This window comes from Marmota monax, unplaced genomic scaffold (genome assembly GCF_021218885.2).
Source record: "Marmota monax isolate L192 unplaced genomic scaffold, Marmota_monax_Labrador192_F-V1.1 WCK01_AAM20220418_F8-fsc00013, whole genome shotgun sequence".
Lineage (NCBI taxonomy): Eukaryota > Metazoa > Chordata > Mammalia > Rodentia > Sciuridae > Marmota > Marmota monax.
In genome coordinates this window covers 9211973-9236572 of record NW_026692202.1, presented here as the reverse complement: position 1 = coordinate 9236572, position 24600 = coordinate 9211973, and the positions used below count along the sequence as shown (strand labels likewise).

Below are 24600 nucleotides of genomic sequence, written 5' to 3'. Positions count from 1 at the left end.
CTCCTCTATTTTCTCAGGCAGTCCTCTGTAAATCTCTGAAAGGTGGGAAGAAGTGTCTACTTCCACAAAGGGAAAAACAAGGGCTAAAGGGGTAGCATGACCTACTGAAGATCTCACAGTTATTATGGAACAGTTTTGATTCTCATCCAGACCCACCTGATACCAAGACCCATGGCTACCCTGCCTGGTTGTTTAGAATGATACAGGGTCTTTCCAACAAACAAAATCACAAGTTCACTGCAATATCACTTCCTGGAGCAAAATTCATAGATGGCAAACAGATGGGCTAGGCTCAGATAAACCCCAAACATGAATCCTCTACAAATAGAAAGTCACCACACATCCTTCTCAGCTCTGTCATCACCATGGACAATCGCTCTCCATGGCCTGAGATAGGAGACAGGGAACTGAGGTTGGGGCTGTCACTCCTTCAAGCAAGGTGCAACATTAAATCTCTCCATTGATAGGGATTCAGGTATTCCAATTTGTCTAAACTCAGACAATCTTTATTTACATGGCACTTATGCATAGATACCAGCACTTTAACCCAAAGAATTTTTGATCACCATCTAATCATCTGGAAAGACATCACAAACCAATGAGAACAGAGAGGTAAGCACCAGATAATGGGAAAGCAATAGCAGTAAATATAATTTACTAAAATTATAAAGATAGACATATCCTCCCCCATTAAACATGCACATACCTTGAACCAAACATAACAGCATTCCTCAAATGAGTAGACTAAGTAGGAAACAAAGACATGCTTTTGGGGGGTTCAAGTAAAGCCTTCCTTGAATTTCTCCACCTATTCACAATGCCATGCATGAGTCCCTGCCTTCAAATAAGGCAATGATCCATGTCTTCCCATGATGTGACTCAAAGAAGAGAACACTTTCCTCCCAACAGCTAGACTGAAAGAAAACCAGAAGAGAGTGGGCAGGAAGGTCATTGAGCACATACCAAGCAGCCAACACCTAGGAACTAACAGGATGGTTCTGTGAGTCACTAGGTCAAAGCAACAACAAAGGAAAGACTAGAGGTCAGAATGGCCTGGGGAAAAGGAAGCAGCCAGGAAGCGGCCATGCCAAGGGGCCAGAGGATGGCACAGCAGCCCAGAGAATGCTGGAGAGTTCTCCATTCCAGCTCTTGAATAGAACCCCTAGAGGAGAATGTCAGCTATCATCAAATCTTCCCCATTCTCCCCCAAAGGCAGAAAAGAGTCAACACACACACACACACACACACACACACACACACCATCTAGGAAATACCCCACTGCCACAACAGGTAAATCATGTCAAATCTGACAAAAAAGGATGACTTCTCTTATTAATCCACATACGTGTGTGTGTGTATGTGTGTGTATTTGGCTTCTGGGGATTTAACTGAAGGGAGCTTTACCACTGAGATACATCTCTAGTTCTTTTTTATTTATAATTGTAAGACAGGGTCTTGCTAAGTTGCTGAAAGTTTAACAAATTTCTAAGACTGACCTTGAACATGTAATCCTCCTGCCTCGCCTCCTGAGTCACTGAAATTATCAGCTTGTACCACGCCACTCAACTGAAAATTATATATTCTTAATTGAATGTAATGGAGAAGACATCACTGCAACATCTTAGCTAGTGAAATGTATACACTAAGCAGCAACACAGAGGTAGCTTTTTAATCTTGAATTCAGGTCAAAGCTTATCTTGAAGCTGGATAAGCTGAACACTACAGGCTTTATTCATTTAAATCCATTCCTCTCTCCCTCTTTCCTCGCCGAAACCACACAACCTCTCTCATACACAGAGAAGGACAGGATGCCACAGTTGACACAAAAGCCTTTAATTCTGGCTTTAGGAGGATGAGAGGTTTGAAGGCAGGTGAGTCAATGGGTTTAAAGTTATAATTAGGTAAAAGAAATGAGTTCAACGTTTTATTACACAGTAGTATAGAATAATGTAACCTATTTCAAAACACAGGATTTCGGGGCTGAGGTTGTGGTTTAGTGGTAGAGTGCTTGCCTAGCATGTGTGAAGCACAGGATTCGAGCCTCAGCACCACATAAAAAATAAATAAAATGAAAATATTGTGTCCATGTACAACTAAAAAAAATTTAAAAACAAAAAATACAAGATTTCAAGTGGTCTTACCACAAAGAAATTGTGAATGAGGTAAAGGATATGCTAATCACCCCGATTCAATCATATCATAACATGTACTGAAGCAACACACTGTAGCCATAAATACAACAGTACAATTATATGCTGATTATAAAAATTTCAAAAATGTTCTGGTTTCATCACTTACTCATCATCTCTGAGCCTCAGTTTCCTCACCTAGAAAATAAGAAGTGTGATCTCTCTAAACCAAACATCACACAGAATGTTCAAGAAACAAATTAGGTGATAGTACTTTGAAAGAAATACGCAGTCAGCAATTGCTTTTTAAAATATTCAAAGTTTATAAGCTTATAAAAGATGAATTCAAAACCAAATATACATTATTTTGTTAACAAATTATAATAAAGACTATATGAAGGATAAGATTAAATTGAGTAATGGTATTGTGGATGTCAAAAGGGATTAAATCTCCCAGCTCTTCATTTTAATAAAATGTTTTGGTATTTAAAAAATTACTATTAATACCAATGTGTCTCCAATTTGTTTCTGTAATCATTAAGGTACATAAAAGACCATCTGAAAAGGACAACTAGAACTTTTCTATTCAATATTATCATAATAAAGATTAAACACAATTATGAATCAAATCTAATTTGTTGGTATACATTAGGGTACAATATTTTTGCAGTTCTAGAAATTAATGTTATTTTGAATTGCCAAAAAGATTAAACTTATGCAATGAGTTCTCCATATATCTGAGGAATAAAAGTAAATTATTTTATATTTGCTGTAACTTGGTAAGTCAAAATGTGCTTCATCTGACATCACTTATAATATAAAAGAGTGGTTTTGCTAACAGCAAAATAAAATCTATTTTGATAATTATATATGATTATTAGCCAAGTCTTAAGAAGCATATCCTAAAATTTACTACTAATGAAAATATCATTGGCCTTTAAATAAATTCTAACAAATTTGAATTTGAACACCCCAATGAATTCAGCACCATTTATATATTTGAAAGAACAAACCAGTACGAGCATATTTTATGTTTGCTTCTTTAAAGAGGTTTATAAAGTTTTATAACCACAGAATATGTTAACATTTAAAAATTCTAATTGTGAAAAACACATGGTTTTCATAATGGTTAACTGTGAGAACATGTAATAGTATTCAAACAAGAATAAAAAATATGGGGCCATTATCATGTGGGCCCTTTCTCCCTTTGATATGAAGGAAGGATGTTTCTCTGGCATTTGCCCTAACTGTTCTACAAATTTAAAGGAGGTCTTTAGAAAACAGCAAGCTGGTATAGAACACTAATAAGTATTTTCTCTATCTGTTCTGCTTTTAGTAGCACAGTAATAGAAATTTTAACATGGAAAACTATTTTTCCTCCTACATGCTCTGTAAATCACTTTAAATGTAAAACATCATGTGAGATTTTCCACTAAAGCAGTGTTTTATCTAAACTGATTAAATAAGCAGAAAAGCTCTCCTTACCAACAAAAAGTGGTTGAAAATATTAAATCTGTCTGATTCCACAATTACCAAATTACTCACTAAATATACTCTCTTACTTTCCAAGTACAATATCAAAATTGTACTTACTTATAATTCTCATTAGAATTCTAGTTTAAAATTAAGTTAATATTTAGGACTACCTTCTACAGAAGTCCCCTCACAGAATATCATATATCAATCAGACTAATTGAGGTCATACACCAATGAGTACTTGATGAATATTAGTGGCAGATTGTTTTTAATGTTATCAGTAAACTAGCTCTCATCTGTATTTTTTGCAAGCTTCTACACACAGTAATTTTGAGTACTATAAATATGTCATCATAAATGATACAGAGACTAGATAGGAGAATGCTATGTAAGCAGAAAGTATCATGATGTCTATGGCTTACTTTAGAATTATTTAGCAGGGAAAAATAAACATTAAAATAAATATACATATAGGTAGAGACAAAAAAAATACAGCCAACATTAACATTTGTTGAAACTAGATGATATGTACATGGATATTCATTGTACTAGACTTTCAACTTTTATATTTAAAGATGTATAAGTTTTAAGATATTTTAAAATAGAAGTTTTGGTTTATCCTGAAAAAAATAATGTAAGAATATTTCTTATTTTTAAAACGTATGAAGTCTGAGCCAGGAAGGCATAAAACTCCTGTGCACACCTGTAACTTCATCCACTTGGGAGGCTGAGGCAGGAAGATCTCAAGTTTGAAGCCAATCTCAAAGTGAGACCCCACTTCAAAATAAAAAAAAAACTAGGGATATAGCTCAGAGGCAAAGTACACTGAGTTCAATCCCCAGTACAAAAATAGATTAGATAGATAGATAGATAGATTGATTATATATGTAAATTATATACATATATAAATTCCAAAAGCATAAAGAAAACTAATACTCTTATTTCTCTAGAAATTATTTTTCATAGTTTATTTTCAGTTTTCTTCATGTTAAATACTAATATTTTCCATCTGAACTGTTTATGAACAATTACTACTCAAATTAAAATCAAGAAAATATGGATTCAAGAAAATTACTCAGGTATTTACATGTTATACCTTCCTTTTACTCTCCACACTCTCTGGACTTTCCCCAACATCAACTACTAATCAGTCTCTATCACTTGTCCTCTTAAAAATGAGAGAAGGCCCTATCATATTTAACACTTCAAAATTTGTGGGCACTCCTAATTTATAAAAAGATTTTTTATATGGAAGACAAAGCTACCAGAATATGTGTGTCTTATTGAAAATCATGAACTGGTCAGTCTTTTGCTTAGATTGCAGGGGTGGCATGTGGGAGAGGCATTATGAAGAGCTATAGAAGCTTCACAGAAACTAAGAGAATTTTAGAAAATTCATCATAGTGACTTCTCTCTCCTCTCCAGATTCTTAATATACATTATGGTGAAGAAGAAGACGAAGAAGAAGAAGAAGAAGAAGCAGAAGAAGAAGAAGAAGAAGAAGAAGAAGAAGAAGAAGAAGAAGAAGAAGAAGGTGGTGGAGGAGGGGAGGGGGAGGGGGGAGGAGGAGGAGGAGAAGGAATTAAAAAGCACTAGGGCAAGCACCACCTGCCTCTAAAATCATCATTTTCCTATATGCACTAATGCAGTTGCTTATTAAAAAACATGGCTACTAAATATTTCTAATCATTACTGCTTTTGTTAAATAATAATGACTAATTTTCTTACACATAATATTGACTTCAACAACAAATTTATCCGCAGGAAGTTATTAAAAAAGGGTTTCTTATGAATGTAGTTTCTACCAAAACACCACATCTTCTTCATTTGAATGATTATTATTTAAAATCCCCTCCACTTTCATGTCATGAAAAATTCTTTCAAAATGTGTGCTATTAAAATGCTTAAATATGGAAACATTTTGTATGTCAAAGTATTTAGAAGTTGGCAGTTTTAAGTACATTGTTTGAGGTGGTGTATTTGGAAAGAATTTACTTTTCATTCTCTAACTTCATAGAGCAGTATTCCTAAAAACAAATGTATGTGGTAGTTTGCTAGTACCATAGAGAATCAATAGCCATCTATTTAATTTGCTAAGACAATGTAAATTAGTAACTTCCAGCCAGATGTGTGATGTACACATCCAACAAACTGCACCTGTTCATTATGAAAATCCTGTCAACACACAGAGCCACTTGATGACATTTCATCCAAAGCAGTTTCTGCATTTGCAGCCATAAAAAATGTTCTAAGAATTTTTATACAAGGAATTGGGGCTGAGACTCATAAAGAGTAATCAATTTCAGCTTATCATCTTGTAGGCTTGTGTATACATGCCTCTGTGTGTTTATTTCTATTTTCTTTCAAAGATACAGAATGTTCAAAAAATAAATGTGTGCCATACTATTTTTCCTTCCGTAAATCATTTATTTGACCTCATTACATATTTTTTAATCTGATACAAAGTTGATTGTCTAATTCTGCAGCTCTGAGGAAATGTGTAAAGAATGACACAGTCAACAGAAGAAAAAAGAACACTTACCCACTGGAAAAACAAAACAGAATATTTCAAAATGACTCCAAACATAAATTAAGTTTACCCATTGGGAGGTCTAACTTGCATTCAGATCATTTATAGGGGTCTGTGTGACTATATACCCTGCTGTTTGATAAAGAATGATTACTAACCACAGGCACCCACCAGAGGACTGAGTGTATGTATAATGCTTGTGATGTCTCAGACATACAAAGCACCTTCTTAAAGAATGTCCATTTCCTTTCCATGGTAAGCAGACATAATTTTTCACCCTCTAATACTTCTGTTGCTCAGAGTGGCTTATGTTATGAGTTATGCATTGCCATTTTCTCTTGTTTATTTTAATAATATGAAAAATTACATTCATAAAATAAATGGTTTTGTTTCATGATACCCAAAATAGTGGTACATTTTCCGCTCTATATTGAAGTACAGTTTTCTTGCTATTGGAAAAATTTAATAATATTTAACACTATTTACTAAAATGAGAGAAATTAAAAGAGTCTTCTTAATAACAAGCTATTATTCTTGAATACTGAAACCTCACCTACACCAAATTCATTTTCTAAGTCTATTGAATTGACTTTTCTTATTAAACCGGGCACGGAGCAAATAGTTTTAATGAAAGCATAGTATTTCCAACTACTACATTTTTAATTTGGCAATCTAAAACAATGTGGAATGAATCCAATTCTCATTGATTGTATTCCAAAAAGCACCCCTTAACCCACCACAAAGACAAAACTATCTGGTGTCAACACTCTCAAGTAGAGAACTTCTGAGGTCCCCTAAAAATCACATGAATTTCAATGTCTACCAAAACCAAACCAAACAACAACAACAAAACCAATATTCAGCAACTGCATACACAAAAGGGTTCTTCATAAAGGCTTCAACCCTAAGCAATTCCACTTTCACAGACATTATACAGAACATAACATGCTTTCCTCAGGAGGTGCACACCCCACCACGTGATCAGACTGAAGGGCCACAACAGCAACCAGAAAGGATTATGGTTTCTAATAAGAATAGATTCAAAAGAGGCTGTTGCAGCTGCCCAATGGGTCGCACCCGCAGGTGGCACCCAGAGCTTAGCTCCTCACCCAGTGAAGTGGTCAGGACCAGGAGGGGTGCCCCACCAAGACCTGCAGCTTATGATTGGCTCTCTTGGCTTCCTGGAAGTTAAAGTCATATCCGCTTGGTCACTTAAGCCCCCTTTGTGGTTCAGGGAAAGAAACACTCTCTCAGAACTCTTAACTTTGATTGGAGACTCTGGTTAAAATTAAGAACTTCAAACCCTAGATCTGAAAAAGTGAAACAGATGTCCTGTTTTTTAACTATAAATGGCTCCAAACGTTGGATCCTGTCCTCTTTCTCTCTTTTTTCTTTCTGCTGCATTAAGTTTTATTTAATGCAGAGTTCGCTTAAAAGGTTAAGAGAAAGAAAAGAAAGCAAATACGGAGTGCGATGGAAGAACCTCTAAATCTTTTTCTAGAAAAGAACAAGAAAGCCTCTTCGGGAAGATGAAAGTGCTCGACCTGCCTCCTTCCAGCGAAGCCGGCACTTAGGGTTCAAACCCGAATGCCCAGATGATCCCAGTCTCTCCTAACCAGGCTGTGCCCACCACATGCTCTCTCTCAGAGACCAGAGTCCCCCGGAGTGGTCGAAGGGGTCTCAGGCTTGCACTCACGTGAGGACGTAGTTAACGCTGACAATGCAGTGTGGCCTGGACGAGCGGCTGTTGTGCACGATGGTCGCGTAACTCTGCACCCATACCCAGCCGCCGTGCTTTGCCAGGAACCTGTAGTACTTGGTGGTCACCTGCCCCTTCACCAGCACTGATGGAGAGACAGAGGCAAATGGTGGTGAATCAGCTTGACCCAGACTTGTCCCAAATGCCAGGTGGTGAGAGTGCGGACCCCCTGCGGGCCCTAATAACTGCGCCTGGCAGGAGGGAGAAACAACAGGCAAATTCCCAATTGATGGCCCTGTTAAATCGAATCAAGACCCCGGGTACTCTTTATAGGCATGCGAATGGGCGGATGTCTGCACCTTTAGCAATGGGGGGAACATATAAAGTTGGGAGTTTCCCTGAATTCACCTAACTATGGAAGGAAGAGTCCGGGGAAATTAAGCTCAAACAAAACTATATGAAAAGCCGAGGTGTGAACTGGGAATTTATCTCAGTGATAGAGCACTTGCTTGCATAGCGAACTCAAGGTCCTGGGTTCAACCCTAAATATCAGAAAATTTCTGTAAGAGTCGATGCAGGTTAGGAAAGTTAACAGCCTCAGTTTTTGTTCACAACTTCAGTGATGTTTGCAGGTGGTGAAGCATAACAATAGAAGATATTTCGACTAGAAGTGCCCCTTTCACCACTGCTAGGACGGGTGTAAGGTAGAGAAACAAGATGAGGCCCAGTGTGCCAGCTGGCCCTCTCTGGGGCCTCACGCACCACCAGGGCCATTACCAGGATGAGGGTTTCCGTCAGTTGGTTTGCGTGTGCTTAGGTTCCCACTCCCTACCACCCTGGGGAGCCGCCAAGGTTGTTTGGGTGCAGAGCAGAGTGGTTCCTTACGCAAGTGGTGAGCGCAGCGCAGGTGGAAAGTGTCGCAGCCGTGCACGTGGTGGTACAAGGTCTTCTCAATCAGGTCCTGAGGTTCATACCCTGTCAGCTCCGCCACCCTGTGGAGAGGATTTCGGGTGGGATGAGTGCCCCGGTGCCCTCAACTCCCGACCAAACACAGTCTCAGACCTGGGTGCCCGCCCTCAGTTCGCAGAACCTGGTTAGTTGCCTCATCTGCAGAATGGGCTCATTCAGATCAAGGGAAATCTATCCCTGGCTAAGAAGGGTTGCCATTACACTAGAAACAGCCCTTTTTTGTCCTGCCCACCCACCTAGAGTCCAGAAAGATGAGCTTCATGTCCAGGCTGGCTCGAAACATGAACATGTTACTGTGCAGCTTGATCTCCGTGACAGCGCTAGGAGGCAGCGAGTGACCCACGGCCACAAGGCCCACATTCTGGTAACAGCCGTCAAAGGGGGACATGTCCAAGCTGTATTGGCGGATCTTCAGGTAGCCACTGCAGTGAATGACCTGTGGCAGAGTGGGAGGGCGGGAGACTCAGCCACACTCAGGAAGAGCCCCAGAAAGATGAGAAGGGGGTTGAAACATGTTGAAACTACTCAGCCAGAAACATTGTCTGGGCCACGCCCTTCTGGTAAGGGGTCCAAAGTTATAGGACTCTAAAGTGTCTCAAGAGAGTGACTGCAGGTCAAACTGAACTCACATGGGAGCTTGTAAAAATGAAGATGCCTAGACCTCCACCAACCCTAGCGTCTTAGGACGTTCAATCGCATTCAACCTGAGAACCACAACTTTGAGCTAAAGCTCTGATTCTTAACCTCTTTGGAGGTCAAAATCTGGCGCTAGGCTTAAACTCCTAGGAATCCACCAAGGGTTACCCACCACTTCAGAGGTTTTCAGGATTCTTCAGACCCATCTCTGAGAGGCCCCGGTGGCTGTGGAGTGCTAGGTCAGTCAGACCTAGTCTTTAAGCTTCATCCCCAGTAGTTCATACAGTTGGGTGACTAATAGAGCATCTGGACCCGCTGCTCTTTGAAACAAACGTACTACGTGCAGCTCACGCAGGAGCGGTCCCTGATGTGGAAATGACTCTCAGACGCTGCAGATCCCTTGTGTCCCGCCCCATCCAAAGACACCCATCCGCTGCTGGGTGTCAATCTTTCACCTCAGCCACTTACCTTGTAGCCGCCGCAGGTGAGGCCAGCGTTCCGCTTGGCTAAGACACACTTCATCCTCAGGAAGAAGGAGCGCTCGATCTCATACTCTGAGAGAGAGAGGAGCAGAGGGAAGATCAGGACATGAGACATGCGACTGGGCGGTTCCAGCCACGACAAACTTGGGAAAACCCACAAGCTGACCGCCATGGGCTTAAGCATCGCAGACACGTGTCTGCCTTACCCTGTACAAAGTGAGAGTGGTAGGGTTGGTGGGCGGTGAGCACTGCGGTCATCTCGTCGTGGTCGGCAGGATGGATGTATTCATAAATGCTGTTTCCGGTCAGCTCTACCTGTAAAGACGGGAGTATCATCGTCTGTGCAGTAGCAGAATGTCCCATGAAGAAGCTGAAAACTTGGTGGTGGAGGGGGTCTGTTGGACCATGAAAACAGGAGCCAGCAATTGGCCCTGAGTTCTGATTTCATTTCTGCCCCTTGCTACCTATTGCATTCTATGTACACCTCATCTTCCTTATCTGTGAGATAATTACAATAACTAGTAGTAGTTGTTGTTGTACTAGTAGTAGTAACAGCAGCTCTGGTAAAGATAAGCATATAATCTCTTCCCACAGTATCTGGCTTATTGTAAAACCTCAAAAAAGTAGCAATTGTTTGGGCTTTGGGTGGAAGCTAATGGATAAGGGAAGTCTAGGAATGAGAAGATTGAGACCTGTTTAATGAATCCCTCCATCAGCTGAGAAGTCTCTATCCCAGAAATGCAGACATAAAAGGATTGGAGAAGCCCCACCCCTCCTGCTTCCAACGCTGGCTGTAAACACTGCAGGCTGGAAGTGTAGACCACTCACCTACCTGAGAAAGACCCAGGTGAACTGAGGCTGTCTCTGATATGTACATGATCTTCCCATCTGGAGCCACCACAAAGATGAAGCCATCCAGGGTCTGGGGAGGCAGAAATAGAGTGAATGGAGAGGCCTCTGGGCCATCTGTTGAAATGCAGGGGTTGGGGAAGGCAAAAGTTAGAAATATTCAGACAGAAATGCAGAGAGATAGAGAGAGACTGTTGGGAAACAGGACATAGAACCAGTCACAAGAGCCCCCCCTCTTTTTTTTTTATTCATTCCAATTTTGTAAGCATCTGAAGTATGTACCACACTAGAAGAGATCCAGAGGAAGTTGTGGACGATGTTCATGCCCCATAGGCTCAGGATTTATACCAAAGTGGACAAAGAAAACATGTTTGTAATAGACATGCACAAAAATTCTGGAGGTAAATCACAGAATAGATTAGGTTCTTGGGGTGATAGTCACTGAAAGAACCAGAGGTTTTCTGTGTCAGGCTTGAAGGGCTCTGAGGGACATTGTTATAACATGAAAAGAATAATAGCAGGGTTTGGGAAAAATCCAGTCCCTACTGAACTGGTCAACATGGAGGAACCGACAGTCTGAAATCTATACAGAAAATAAAGCTGGCCAATGGCACAGAGTATAGGAAAGGGGGATTTAGGAGATGAGAGAAGAGGAGTCAAAGATGCCTTATAGGAGTCGATGTTTGAGCAGAACTTTGGAAAGGAAGGTTGGGCTAGAGAAGGGAGGAAGAGCATCCTAGGCAGAAGGAAAAATGTGGCAAAGGCAGGGACTTTGTGGGAGGATGAATCAGATGTATTCTGAAGTGACGTGTTTGGTGTACTACAGGTGGAGCTGAAGAAGTACACCCACAATAAATTTTTGAAATTTAGAATGTCAATTTGAGGAATCTGAAGTTGTTCTTATAGGCATTAGGATTCCAACAGAGGTTTCTAAGCAGGAAAATAACATACTTAGATGTATTATTTTAATCTTGGAAATGACTACAGAAGGAAGGAAGGAATGGGGGTGAAGAGATCGGAGCAGATAGCTGCAGCAGAGATGGGTGAAGTCTGAAACTGAGTGATCAAAAAAGAAATGAAGAAAGATGAGAGTCTAATTTAAAGATGATGCTGGCTGTGAACTTCATGCTAATTGATGGCAGAAAGAGAGTTCAGGTTGACTTTCAGGTTTCAGTAAGGACATTAAGTAAGACTGAAATTTGGAGAAACAGTGAATTTTGTACAAGCAGAAGTTTGGGCCAGAGGGCTGGGATTGTGGCCCAGCGGTTGATCCTGGGTTGGATCCTCAGCACCATATAAAAATAAATGAATAAAGGTATTGTGTCCAACTACAACTGAAAAAAAAAAATAAATATTTTTTTTAAAAAAGAAGTTTGGGCCAGAGCAATATGCATTTTTGTTTTGGAGATGCTTCAGGGACATTACAATTTCCACTTAAATGTGTCTAGTTGTTAGTAGGAAATAAAGGTCTAGAATTCAGGAGGGGCTCTAGATCTGGATAAAATAGGCAGGGCCATGTGGAGAGAAGAGTTGAAGCAGTGGTGTTGATTAAAATCACCCAGGAGGCTGTGGAGCATTGAGAGAAGAAACAGCTAGAACCTTCTGAAAACTACATCATTTGTGAAACAGACAGTGGTGGGGAAATCAAAGAGGAGCAGTCAGAGAGGGAGAGAAATCTGGGAAATCAAGCTACTACAGACATTGTAGAAAAAAGGAGAATGTTATATCTTCAGTGTCACCTCCTTAAAGGTATTTGCCCAAATGTCACCTTCTTAGTCCCGCTTCAATCATCTCCATTTTAAACTGTGACCCTAAAACAGAGCCCTCCTCTCATTTTTCTCCACAGCACCTGTCACCTGGTACATATGCAGTACACCTGTGTGGGTTTCTAAGGCTCCTCTTAGAATGTAAAGTCTATGAGGAAAGGGCTTTCTGATGACATACAATTGACTCTCCTGTTTTTTTTAATTTTTTGTAGTTGTAGATGGACAGAATGCCTTTATTTTGTCTATTTTTATGTGGTGCTGAAGATAGAACCCAGTGCCTCACACATGCTAGGCAAGCGCTCTGCTGCTGAGCTATAGCCCCAGCCCTGACCCTCCTATTTTGTAGGATGAACAAGTTGAGAGAGGATAAAAAAGGGGGGGGCATCTAATTCTTAATATCAAAATGTGGTGGGGCCTTTGTAGAGCCTAAAGGGTAGAAGAGCTGACAGACTGCAGGGATGTTGGAGCAAATGGGGAAGGGAGTGAGCCACTGAAATGGAATGGAAGTCAATCCTACCAGAAGTTTGGGGTAAAAAACAAAAAAAGAGGAGAGATTGGGCAAGAGCTAGAAGGGGTGAAGGATTGTTTGGGGGTTTCATTATCTTGTTTATATTGCCAGAAGAGATTGGCTTCTGGATTATGGATTATGGATTATGGATTATGGATTATGGTAAGATGGGGGGGGCAACTGAGAGACATCTGATGAAAGGTGTTGAAATAAAGGGAATTACAGAACCTTTTCTAGATCAATTCAAAAGTATGGAAGCCAGGCCAGCGAAGAAAAGCTCATACCCTTTCTTTGTTCAGTGCAACTAAAATCTCTTGTTTCCTGATGAAAAAGAGTATGAGTACTAGTGGAACATGAAGGCTGTGGGACCCTTCGGAGAGATTGCTGTTCATGCGGGTCCTGGAGGAAGAATTGCGGGCTTCCCTTAAACTTCTTAGGTTCCAAGCTACCACTCCCAGTGGACTTGAATAATAATAAAGAGGGTGTGGGGTAGGGGACAAGTGTCAAACCTAAAAATGCCATCGGGAGTTTTATTATTTAAAATATTTGTTCTGCGACTTAAGCCGGCAACAGGCAATTTAAAACAGTGTGCACTGCAAACAACAATGTAATGGGCACCTCACATTGGTTAAACTCATTACCTGGGGGTGTGTATGTGTGTAACCCAGAGCCTGGGCTGGCCTGGGGCGAGGGGGAGCCTGGGAACTACAAGGAAGAGATGAAATTAGTTGCAGACCCAGCTGGAATCGCAACGTGTAGGTTAAAGCACAGACGGGCATTTCTACCAGATTCCTTTTATTTCCTTCGGAAATCCTTCATTTCAGATGGTTCTGCAGCTCTGTCTTGGCGGCTTGGGCCCTGGGCTTCCAGTACCAGTAACGGAAAGATGACAAAAGAAGCCCCCCCCCCCTGCCTTGGTCTCAGCACCCTGATGGAGACTTGCCGGGCTATTTTCCAAACCCAAAGCCTTGGTTGCCACTTTGCCTCCCTCTCAGCCTGGCGAGGCGCCGTTCGCCCATCCTCACCCAGTTAAGAGCTTTAGTTCTAACTTTGGAGATGCTGTTAGGCTGAGAGAGCCATGCTCAGAATGGATTTTTAAATTTTATTTTTTTAGTTAGTTTTTAAGAAAGCGGAGGCCCATACAGGTAACCGGGACCTCGAAGGATGTGAGCCACTGGGAGACACGTGTCCGTACCTGGAGTAGATGGGAGCCCAGTTCGCGGCCAACGTTGTCCAGGGGGCTAGTCCGACTTGAGTGGCCCCACGCCTCACCGAGCCCTGGGAAGACATAGAAACAAACTTTAGTATCAGAATCCCAGCCCGAGTGTCAGTTTGGGACTAGTTCGCATTTTTTGTGGTTTGTTACACATTAGCGCAAGAGGAAGAACCCCCTGATATTATTTCCCAGTCAACCCCACCCAACCTGCACAGTTGGGAAGAGGTTATGCCAGAGTACAAATTTTGGCCCCTCCCTGGGTTTCCTAGCAGAAGTCAACCTCTGGCCTGAGGGAACCGGGTTTCTCAGCTAGGACCTGCTCTCCTGGAGTGCTCTCCTGGCAGGACCTCAAGGGACCTCTGCACTAGAGAAGCCCCGGACATCACACACTGGCGATAACTTTTGCGTAGGTTCACTAGTTTGTTTAAGGAGACGAGGGACACTCATTTCTCGCCCAAAGTTTTCATCATCGTCCTTATCAAGAGGCGAAGAATGTCCCCCCACATAGGGAACCTCTGACCCCAAAGTGGCCCGAAAAAACTGGCCAGGTTCATCTGGTCCCTGGCGTCCTTTCTGATTGGCTGCGGGACTTTCTAGACATTCTCCTCCCCTGGATCTGACTTTAATCCCCTTCGAAAAAATCCTTTAGCTTGCGGTTGACTTTCAGTCTGACCCTTACCAGCATCCCTTCGAAATCCTTCATCTTCGTTTTCCCTTGGAGCCCCAGCTTTACACACCCTAGTCCTGTCCCGCTCCGCCTCCAAAAGGGGGAGGGGGGACTTTCCTGAAGTCGGTTACTTTGAGGTGCTAACAATTTCTTAGCAATATTTTCGTTGCATTCTTGACATAGAAAGTAATTTCGTTCTCTACTTGTCAGGTACCATCTCCTATTAACAAAGACAGTCCATTCATCTCCTCTATGTTACCACGTTAAGATCTTTGGAGGCTTTGCCAGTTTTTATGGTGATGCCTAAAACAGCAAACCTTGAAGACTCTCATGGTTGATTTTTTAAAAATTAATAGTCTACCATATTACCTGTGTACAGAAAAAAATAAAAAGGCAGAAGAAACTTGGGCAGAGCTATGTTAAATGTGTTACAGATAATATCTCTATCGGGCTGCTTGTGGAATTATATCAACTAGATAGTGAAGTCCTTTCATTCTTACATCATTGTACAAGGTTTAACATGACATGGTTTTTTGTTGTTGGCGGTGTTTTGTTTTTTTTTTTTTTATGACCTTCTTCATTAGGAGCACATAGGTAAAACACACAATGACAAAAACACTCTAAATGTGGCGCTGGGAAGAATCTTTCACAACAAAACAAAGAGTTAGGTTTTTTTTTTTTTTTAAGGTGTTGGCCAGGAGCTGCTTCCTAAGCAAGCGATCAAAATCCTGGCAACGAGTAACACTGAACGCCCCTTAAGCTCAAATAGGGTCTTTCTGGGTGTTTGCACATCTAAATAAATCTAACGATTTCCCCACCGCTCTGTAAACACTGATGTTCCCTGCCTGCGACTGGACTCCTCTCTCTCCCTCGTGCAGATTGACCCCTCCTGACTTTTTAGCCCGCCCCAACTTCCCTCCCCAGAGTGACTCCACTGTCCTGGTTTCTTTCCTTCTTCTGGACCATTCCAGGAGGTCCCCGTCACAGTCACCTGTAAACATCCTTTCGTGTTGTCTCCTTCCCATTCGCTCCTCAGGATTCAACCAATCTATTCTCCTCGATATCTGGCACGACATTTTCTTTTCTTTTAAATCTCTGTTCAGACATTCCTACCCAGAAGAAGAGTCTGAACGAGTTGACTGCGGAGGCTAACAGGGTAAAGGAAAAGGACTCTGCAGAGAATGCCCGGGACGCAGGTGTCGCCGCCCGTGAGCGCCCTTGGACCTGAGAAGTCCTGAAACCCCTTGCGCAAGCGGAGGGCGGACACTCCTGCACTTTACCGGTGGATTGAGTCTTCCTTGTGAGGGGAGACCGACTCGAAGCCCCCAGAAGTGTTGGAAACCTGTGCGTGGGGCCAACAAACGTCTTCAATGTAAAATTTTGTTGGTCTCCAGGAGCGCCTACCCTACCCAAATGATCTGAAGATTTCCCGGGCTGGGCTGTTGGGGGTGGGGGTGGGGGAATACTGGTTTAGGACTCGCGGCGCCAGCCTCGACTGTTTCTTGTGTCGGGTTACGGCCTTATTATTATGCTCCTACGAGGGAAAATAAGACTTCCCAAAGGTTAATAAACAGCCCATCCGGGTGCGGGTTAACAGAGGCCTCCCTCCCCCTCCCTTATCCACTCTTCCACCCACCCCCACCACCTTTTTAAGGAACCTTTTGCTTTCACGGAGCATTGCCTTCTCTTTTTGTTTCCCGTCGAAATCTCCGTCACAGGGTTGAGTCTGGGTTAATGTTTTATAAGGAACTGACTACCCTCGTCTACCTGTCGGTCTTCCCTGACGTAATACCAGGACTGAACTCGCCCTTTGGGGTGCAGAGGACACTTCCCCAAGCCCGCATCAAGGGTCCTCCTTTCCAAAAGTCTCGAAGTGGGCCAGAGACCCCTCTCCCTGGACCCCCTCGCCTCTTGCCTTCAGCGCGCGTTCCGGCACCCAATTTCAGTTGGCGAGGGGGTAAGCTGAGATTTCGTTTCTGCACTTGACCTACCGCAGAAAATTCGCAAATCCTTTGATTGTCTGTTTAAAATGAGGAGGAAACCAGCTCCCTTTGCGGCGGGATTACAGTGGGAACAAGATCTAAAGATTCTCTTGTAATTCGGTGAGGCCGAGGGAACAGGGTTTTGCAAAGGAGAAAAGGAGCTCTGTGAGGGAGGCGATAACTAAATCGGGTTTTAGACAAAAGGATTTTCCCCAGCTAAAGTGGCCGAAGACAAAGGAAAACATAATCTATTTTGGAAGATTTCCAAGATATGCCACATTAACCTTAGCAGATAAATTTTGCTTCTCCCAGGCTCCCCTCTTTCCTTAAAGTCTGGTTTATCATATTTACATAAGTAGCATTAGAAGGGATGTATCTATTATGGATCTAAAGGGCTAGCTCACATTTCGTGAAAACCCCGGTAAGTTTCACTGTTGCTTTACCCTTGGTGCGCGGTTGAGCCATTTCCATTTAAATACCCCCTGACCCAAGGATTACCTCAATGGACTGACTGCATGGGTTTTGTAATTTCCTGAAAATGAGATTTCGATTTATAAAACAAGAAACCAATTAGTAACCAAATGAGGCGAAGTAGATCCACTAAAATTGACCTAATCCCACAGGCACCATTTAGGCCCGTTCTTGGCGAATGAATGATGAGCCTCAGTCTAGCTGAGCCCAAAGCATCATCCAGCTGTGTTATTGCAAGCAGCAAAAATAAATTGATCGAGGTTTTCCTTCCGAATGAATTTCATACCCTTGACAAAACACAGATTACAGACCCTGCATCATTGCCGCCTTCACTGTGACAGGAAGAGGTGGAAGAAAAGAGCTTGTTCTTTCTTTTATTCTGTACATACTATACTGCCACAGAAAGGCCTCCTCCTTGTAGTTGTTCCCGGGACCACTATCTACTCCATGGATCAAGATATGCCTTTTAGGCAATGAGGGGATAAATGCATAAACTAGAGACGCTGTCCCTCCATTTGACCACAACCTAGAGACTGGGGCTGGAAAGGCCCTGGAAGGCACAACTCCTAATTTTTAGTCCCAAGTCATTTGTCCAAGCTACCTGGGTCAACCGCGGCGGAGGGTGAGGGGGAGAAGGTTGGACCACGGAGGAAATCCCAAAGCCTGTTTATCCTGCAGAGCCTGTGCATCATTACTGAACGCAAATCCTAGCATTCCTCCGCTAGAGGTACCAAGCGACCTTGGTGTTGGGGTTCCCTGTGCCTCCGCGGCTGGACTCTCTGGGGAACAGAGACGGAGAACGGACACTTCCCATCGAGACAGAACTCCTGGATCAGTCCTTGGGCAGAAGGTCGATTTGGGAACGGACGTGCACCCTCTCCCTCAGCTCTAGCGCAGGGGCCCTTCTAAGCCACCCGCCCAGTGTGGCAGTGCTCCCTAGGGCGTCGATGACCGTGCCCTGCCAGGCCTTGTCTTGCACCAGTTCCCCGGGACCCCACAATGTGCGACTACCCTCTGTCTGCAATCCGTGTGCCCTGCCTTCCTCTGCCTGCCGCTCAGGGGCCAGAGACGCTCTGCGGCTGAGCCTGAGAAGACACTAATGTTACTGTAAATGTGGGATGAAGCCGGATGGTCACAGAGCTGACCCTTTCTGCGCCCTTGTCATGCTCCATTCCGCCTCCGAGTTTAGGCTTTCCTTTCGGGACTGAGCCTGCCAGCCGACACGTCTGAGCCGGCTGCTAATGAACAAATAAACTGCAAAAAACGAAGGAAGGGGAGGGTTCGACAAGATTCAGACTAAAACTGGGTATAAATACCTGGGGAGTGTCCTGCATGGTGGCTGAAAAATGTCAAGCGGAGTCGCCCAAGTCTTTGGGCCTTTGAGAGCGGCCGGACTTGGTGATGCCACTTCCCTAGAGGCCCGCTCCTGCAAGGCAGAGCCGCAAAGGACAGAAGAATTCCACTTCGATTCTACTTGAGCTGAGATCCTCTACAAGTGCACGGAATCTTCCCTCCCGGAACCGGACAGATTGGACATAATTTCTATTTCAGATTTAGACAACCGCCAGTCATTGAGGCTGTGCCCGGGCAGCAAGAAAGGGTGGCGGGCACACAGGAGCACTCCGAGCGCTCCGCAGGGCCTCTGCCCCAGACACCCGGCGGAGACATTCCGGGCTACCCTTACACCTGACCCGGCACAGGGAATGGGGCGACTGTTTAGAGTCCCAGCGCTGGGCCACTGCAGAGAGAATGGGACTCACTATGCCAACTTAATTGGCCTTGGGCCTTCAGACCTTGACACACGCGAAGATATAGTAGCTGTCCCTAGCCTAGCCTGAGCCATAAAGACACAGTAGTCGCCTACTGTGTGGGGGTACCTGAGGAGGAAAGTTTGTTTCATTGTGGACATTGTTTTAGTATTCTCAGAAGAGCAGGACCATTCCTAAATAATTGGGGTTCCTCTTCCTCACATAAAATTTAAATTTTCGAGGATCAAAGACTGGCAATGAATAATCCACTAAAATCATTAATATTATAAGAGTCTGAACCTCTTTTTTTTTAGAAATTCCTAGACCTATAGAGAAATGCAGCAAGAATCCGTGGCTTTGTATTCTGTGTCACCATTTGTCAGGAAAAGTTTCAAGCTGCCGGGATTCCCTAGAACTGAAAAACAACTCTTGTAGAAATCAGGTTTTTTACTCTGTAAGTTTAGTATTGTTTTAGCTTCAAGTACATGATCATACCTTATTTGAAATCATCACTATAGCTTCTGATACCTGTTTTTTATATTTTTTTCATGTTATTATTTTTTGGTAGTGATCTGTCTCCTTAAGAAAAAAAAAGGTGTTCCCCCACCACCACCCCAGTGGCTAGACCTACAATTTCTAGCAAATAAATTTGCCTTGCAAATGCTCTGCACAAAATTTAGTTCTTCACATTTTAAGTCAACATCAAAACTAGAATCAAACGGAGAAAATCAGTGTAGAGCATAAACTGTGCTTAAAGGCTTTTAAATGAGAAAAACTTCTGTAAGAAAATAAACATGGAAACTTAATGCTCAATCATTTCCTTGAGCAGCAAGAAAAACAGTCTTAAATCACCGATGCACATGGGAAATGGGAGCCTCTTTCTTTTCTTCAGTTCTCTGCTTCAAAAAATATAATACAATTAGGGATTCAATCTAGAGATGAATATTATAGAAAGGGTCTGTGGAGGTTTGCTTATTCATCCTCTCTTTCCTGAACACTCACTAATTTCAATTGTGATTATTTTTATTTTCTAAAGAGGTTTTGACAACGAAATGGCAGGGCAATATTACCTAGACTGAACAGCTATAGACTTGAAAACATATCTGATTCCTTCAAAGTTCATTCCACATACCACTATGCCCAGTAAAATTGCATTATAGATGGATAATTAATATGTATTTCTTTTTAGTTGAATTTGTCCTATTTAGCACACAAACAAGGTCAAGACATCTCTTTTTTTATCCTGTCTTTCCAGCTTCGATAGCACCTAAGATTTATATATTTCTACATGCCTCAATCTTTCCTTTTCTAGACTATTTAGAAAAGATTATTATCAGTCAGAAGATATGTGCTTTTAATGATTTCACAATAATGTTATCACAATTTCTTTTTTACTTTTTTTTTTTACTATTAAATCTCAAATTCAACATGGGAATCTAATGCTTATTCTTAATTATTTGGGATATCCATATCCCATCCTCTTTTCTCTATCATTTCCCCCTCTATCATTTCTCTACTCAGGTAAAATAAGTTTAAAAGCTGAAACATGCCACCAGATAAAAGCTAATAGACTCTTGAGTGAAAAACTACACTTAGCAGGGAAGATTGGAAAGGAAATGACCTATATTTTAATTATTTTTCTCCTTTAAAAAATAAGTATGGGGAAATTTTATTTGTTCATTTAATTTTGAGCAGCAAGAAAAACAGTCTTAAATCAACGACGCACGTGGGAAATGGGAGCCTCTTTCTTTTCTTCAGTTCTCTGCTTCAAAAAATATAATACAATTAGGGATTTCAATCTAGAGATGAATATTATAGAAAGGGTCTGTGCATTGTAGGGTAATATAGATGAATTGTGATATGAACAAAAAAACCCAAATTTTACAATATCATTATGCCTATAGCTATGTCACCAGATTTATAATTATTTGAGAGTGTCTTACAAAAATCCATGTGTAATGGGATATTTACCATGGTAAAATAACTATCCCTAAAACAAAATTTATTGAGGGTCTACTGTGTGCTAGAATGGTTTCAAGACTGATATAAGAAGGATGAATTTAATCTTCAAATTCCATTTAGTCTCACTAAAGAAGACTACAACCATCTGGATATGGAGATGCAAGTCAGTGATCCCAGGGACTCAGAGGCTGAGGAAGGAGGATCACAAGTTCCAGGATGGGGACTGGGGTATAGGTCAGTGGTAAACCTACCACTGTGTTCAGTCACCAGTACAAAAAAAAAAAAAAAAAAAGCTACAACCATATAAAGATGAAAAGGTTTCCTTCACTGCCTTGGACCTCAGTCTTGTCCTCCCAGCTTCTCTGAGGCAAGGGAGAACCCAAATTGGGCACCCCCTGCAGGTTGTGCCAAATTCTAAGGCTTTTCACTATTTCATTCCTTTGAAAGCTGATATGTTGTTGTTGTTATTTATTGTTGTTTTTCTTTTTTAATATTTTGAAGGGCCGCATTTGAGTTTTTGAAGCTCATGCACTCTCAGAATTAAAACCTCATCCCTAGGAGCCAGCTGTTCCTATGACCCTGTCTTAACTCAGGAGGCTGTGGGTGAGTTATGAGCTCAACAGTAGCTGGAGAAATAAATGATGTGCCCAGAGTTCACACATCGTCCATCCCCTCCTCCCCATAAACTCACACTCACCCATAGAAGGGAGAGGTGGGAGGGGCCGGGCCGGGACTCTGGAGGAAGTGAGGGGGGTTGGCTGCAGAAAGCACAATTGCCCTTTAAAGTAGCCAGAGGGGACTGGCCTTGCCACCAAAGGTATTCCAGCGGGAGACTTCGCCCGTGTTCTCTTAAAAAAAATAAAAATAAAATAAATAACGAGAAGTTGCCTATGAGAATTTACTTTTTGTCCCTCCTATTTACTTATAACGTGATTTATAATTTGTGGAGGTAGGACTTAATTAAACAAGAAAGCTTGCTCTCTTACAAAACAAAAACAGTCACCAAAAACAGCCCCGAGCTCCTTCTGGCGGAGCTTGCCCCTGCCCGGGGTCTGTACCAAGCAGGCTAGCGTCCCTGGCCCACGCGATTCCCTGGGCTCTCAGTGCCGGCGTGATGCCTGCCCGGGAACGCCGACCCGCTATTCTTCTCCTCCTGCGATTACTCGCAGCCCCACAAGCAGCACCATATGCTGCTTCTGATCAAACAGCGAGCGACATTGGCATCGATAATTGACGAGACCGGCTAGAAATCACGCAGAAAGGGAACCCACTGAGACCGCAGGGGCTGACAAATCACTGTTAATAATCCTGTTAGGAACTGCGTGGCTAGCGGAGTTCGCAATAGCTTTATTTTTATAAAGTAGGCGCTGACAGTATAAAAGACAACAAGATCTCTTTTTAAAACAGAAGACAGTGTGGTATAACGATAAGTTTCCCATCAGCAATTCTCAGCACAGTTTGAATGGGAAATGTGGTTTTTAGCATAAAGTTCCTCCCTCTTTTTAATTTTTTTTTCTTTTAAAAAACTTTACAGTTACTTAAAGCTTTGATTCCCCTCCTCCTGTGGTTTCCAGGGTCAAATGAGGAGAACTGTTCAAGGAACCACGTTAAGAGGAACGGACCATGTAGTTTGAGGGTAGAATTGAACTATAATTTGGAAGTTTTCCTGTAGGGTCCCTGACTAATTTGACGCATATTTTTGCAAGCTTTTGCATCAAGATCAAGCAAAGTGAAACTCCAAACCCAATAATGACTATTTCCTTGCCCACCACTATTTCTTTAAAACAACAAATGCCAAACATTCAAAATAATGATTCAACATAAACTTTCAGAGGTCAAATAAGAAGCTTTGTTTGTAAATTAACAGGGTTTTTTTCTGCTAGATTTTTGTTTGCTTGACTAGTAATCTCTCCTTTACATTTTCAAATCTTCCTCTTCTAGTAAAAACATATGTAAAATATTTTGTATACCTGTTTTAATTTGATTGAGTAAATGGGTAAATGGAAGAGAGAAGTGTCCTTTCCCTAGTGAGTATAAACAGTTTTTTACAGCACAGTGTTATATGAAGGCTGCTCTGCCTCACACAGTGAATGTTGATGAACTAAATATAAGTTTTAAATCATGTCAACGACTCAACTATTCTAATTTCCCAGCCTTATAAAACAATTTTTCCCAGGATCCATTTGCCAACCTGCCACCCAGAAGATATTTTCTAAGTGGGCTAGCCATCTTAGTCCAATCTGATGTATTTTGAAACTAGATTAGTATCTTACAGATAATGTAAAGGCCAGAGTTGCAAATCACCAAGTCCCAGAATTAGTTTCCTAATTTGAGAATATCTTGAAAATGCAGAATAAATTTACTATAGGCAGCCAAGAGACTGGGTAAATTCAGGATGTATTTGTATGAATATACCTCCTCACTTGCAGAACCATAGACATATAGAGGAATTATTATCTGATTTAGTTACATGTAAGTAGATCTATCCATATCTAGCAAATATACAGAATCTAGCAGTGTTCCTGCTTTCTACTGGATACAATTCAAACAAGTGGAATAAAAAAGAAAGTCATGTTTGGATTAGTAGTACTTTCAATTGAGCTCAGTATCTGAAGTGTTGACAAAAGCACTGTTGGGCTGCTTCCCAACCAAACACATCTGATGGACTGAACAGAAAGTATTAATGGGGAAGTAGAGGGAACTAGGAAAAGGAAAAGCAACCTTGAGTTTATCGAGGAGCTGAATCAAGTAGTTAGGCTAAAATTTCCTTTGCATAAAATACAAATGTAGTAAATATGGGTGTACCTCCCTCACTGGGGTAGGCTCATTGTCTGGCAAGTTCCTACCCCCTTTGCTTTGAAATTCCTTCAGCAAAGTCACTTACCTTCTGGGAACACCACTCTCATTTTGAGATAGCTGGTCGTGAGTCTGATTATGGATGCTTTGTCCAGCTGCGAGGTGATAGCTGAGGGCAAAGGCAGTAATTTAGCCAGTTCATAAAACTCACTGTTTTCCTTCTCCCTCCTAGTCCGGGCAGCATTTTTGGACTTCTCTTTCATTGTGTCTCGTTCCCCCTTTCTTCTTACAACGTGAGCTCCACAGATTCATCCAAAACCAAAAATTAACTTTCAATTAGATATCATACTTGGCAAAAACATAAGCCATACTTTAAATGAAGAGGCTGAAGTCTGCACCAGGGAGTGTAGTGCTGGTAGTAAAAGGACAGCGCAGAGAACAGAAAATATTTTCTTTGAAAAAGTGTACGATAGAAAAGTTGCTGATCCACGGCAATTTGGGCAATCCTGAGGTTCCTAGGTCTCAAATGCTGTCGGGACAACCGAGGAACCAGCCTTTTCTTCTATTCAGCGCTGCGAACCCCGATCCTTGGAAAATCGGCATAATAATCCCCGACGTTTGCTCTTCAGTCCTATCGCATCCGAGGCGACTCTGGGACCCTTTATGCAGAACACGAATCCCAGGTAACTCTTTCAGACCACTGCGAAGACAACA

The 24600-nt window shown here is 42.0% G+C and overlaps 1 protein-coding gene and 1 long non-coding RNA gene across 4 annotated transcripts in view; one reads left to right on the top strand and one right to left on the bottom strand.

The window, feature by feature from the left end:
• The window catches only part of Sim1 (SIM bHLH transcription factor 1), a 74880-nt gene that overhangs the window by 49262 nt on the left and 1018 nt on the right, over positions 1–24600 (bottom strand). For all 3 annotated transcript variants that reach the window (XM_046430786.2, XM_046430765.2, XM_046430776.1), the window contains exons 2-9: positions 23975–24586; positions 14240–14322; positions 10754–10843; positions 10128–10236; positions 9908–9993; positions 9040–9239; positions 8720–8826; positions 7832–7979 (exon numbers count right to left, since the gene is read on the bottom strand). In XM_046430786.2, the coding sequence (XP_046286742.1) occupies positions 7832–7979; positions 8720–8826; positions 9040–9239; positions 9908–9993; positions 10128–10236; positions 10754–10843; positions 14240–14322; positions 23975–24149 (998 nt within the window). In that variant the 5' untranslated portion in view covers positions 24150–24586. The remainder of the gene's footprint in view (positions 1–7831; positions 7980–8719; positions 8827–9039; positions 9240–9907; positions 9994–10127; positions 10237–10753; positions 10844–14239; positions 14323–23974; positions 24587–24600) is intronic.
• LOC124084010 (uncharacterized) lies at positions 16628–19934 on the top strand. Its single transcript, XR_006848999.2, has 2 exons — positions 16628–16884; positions 18059–19934. It is a non-coding gene; the product is annotated as an uncharacterized LOC124084010 (long non-coding RNA).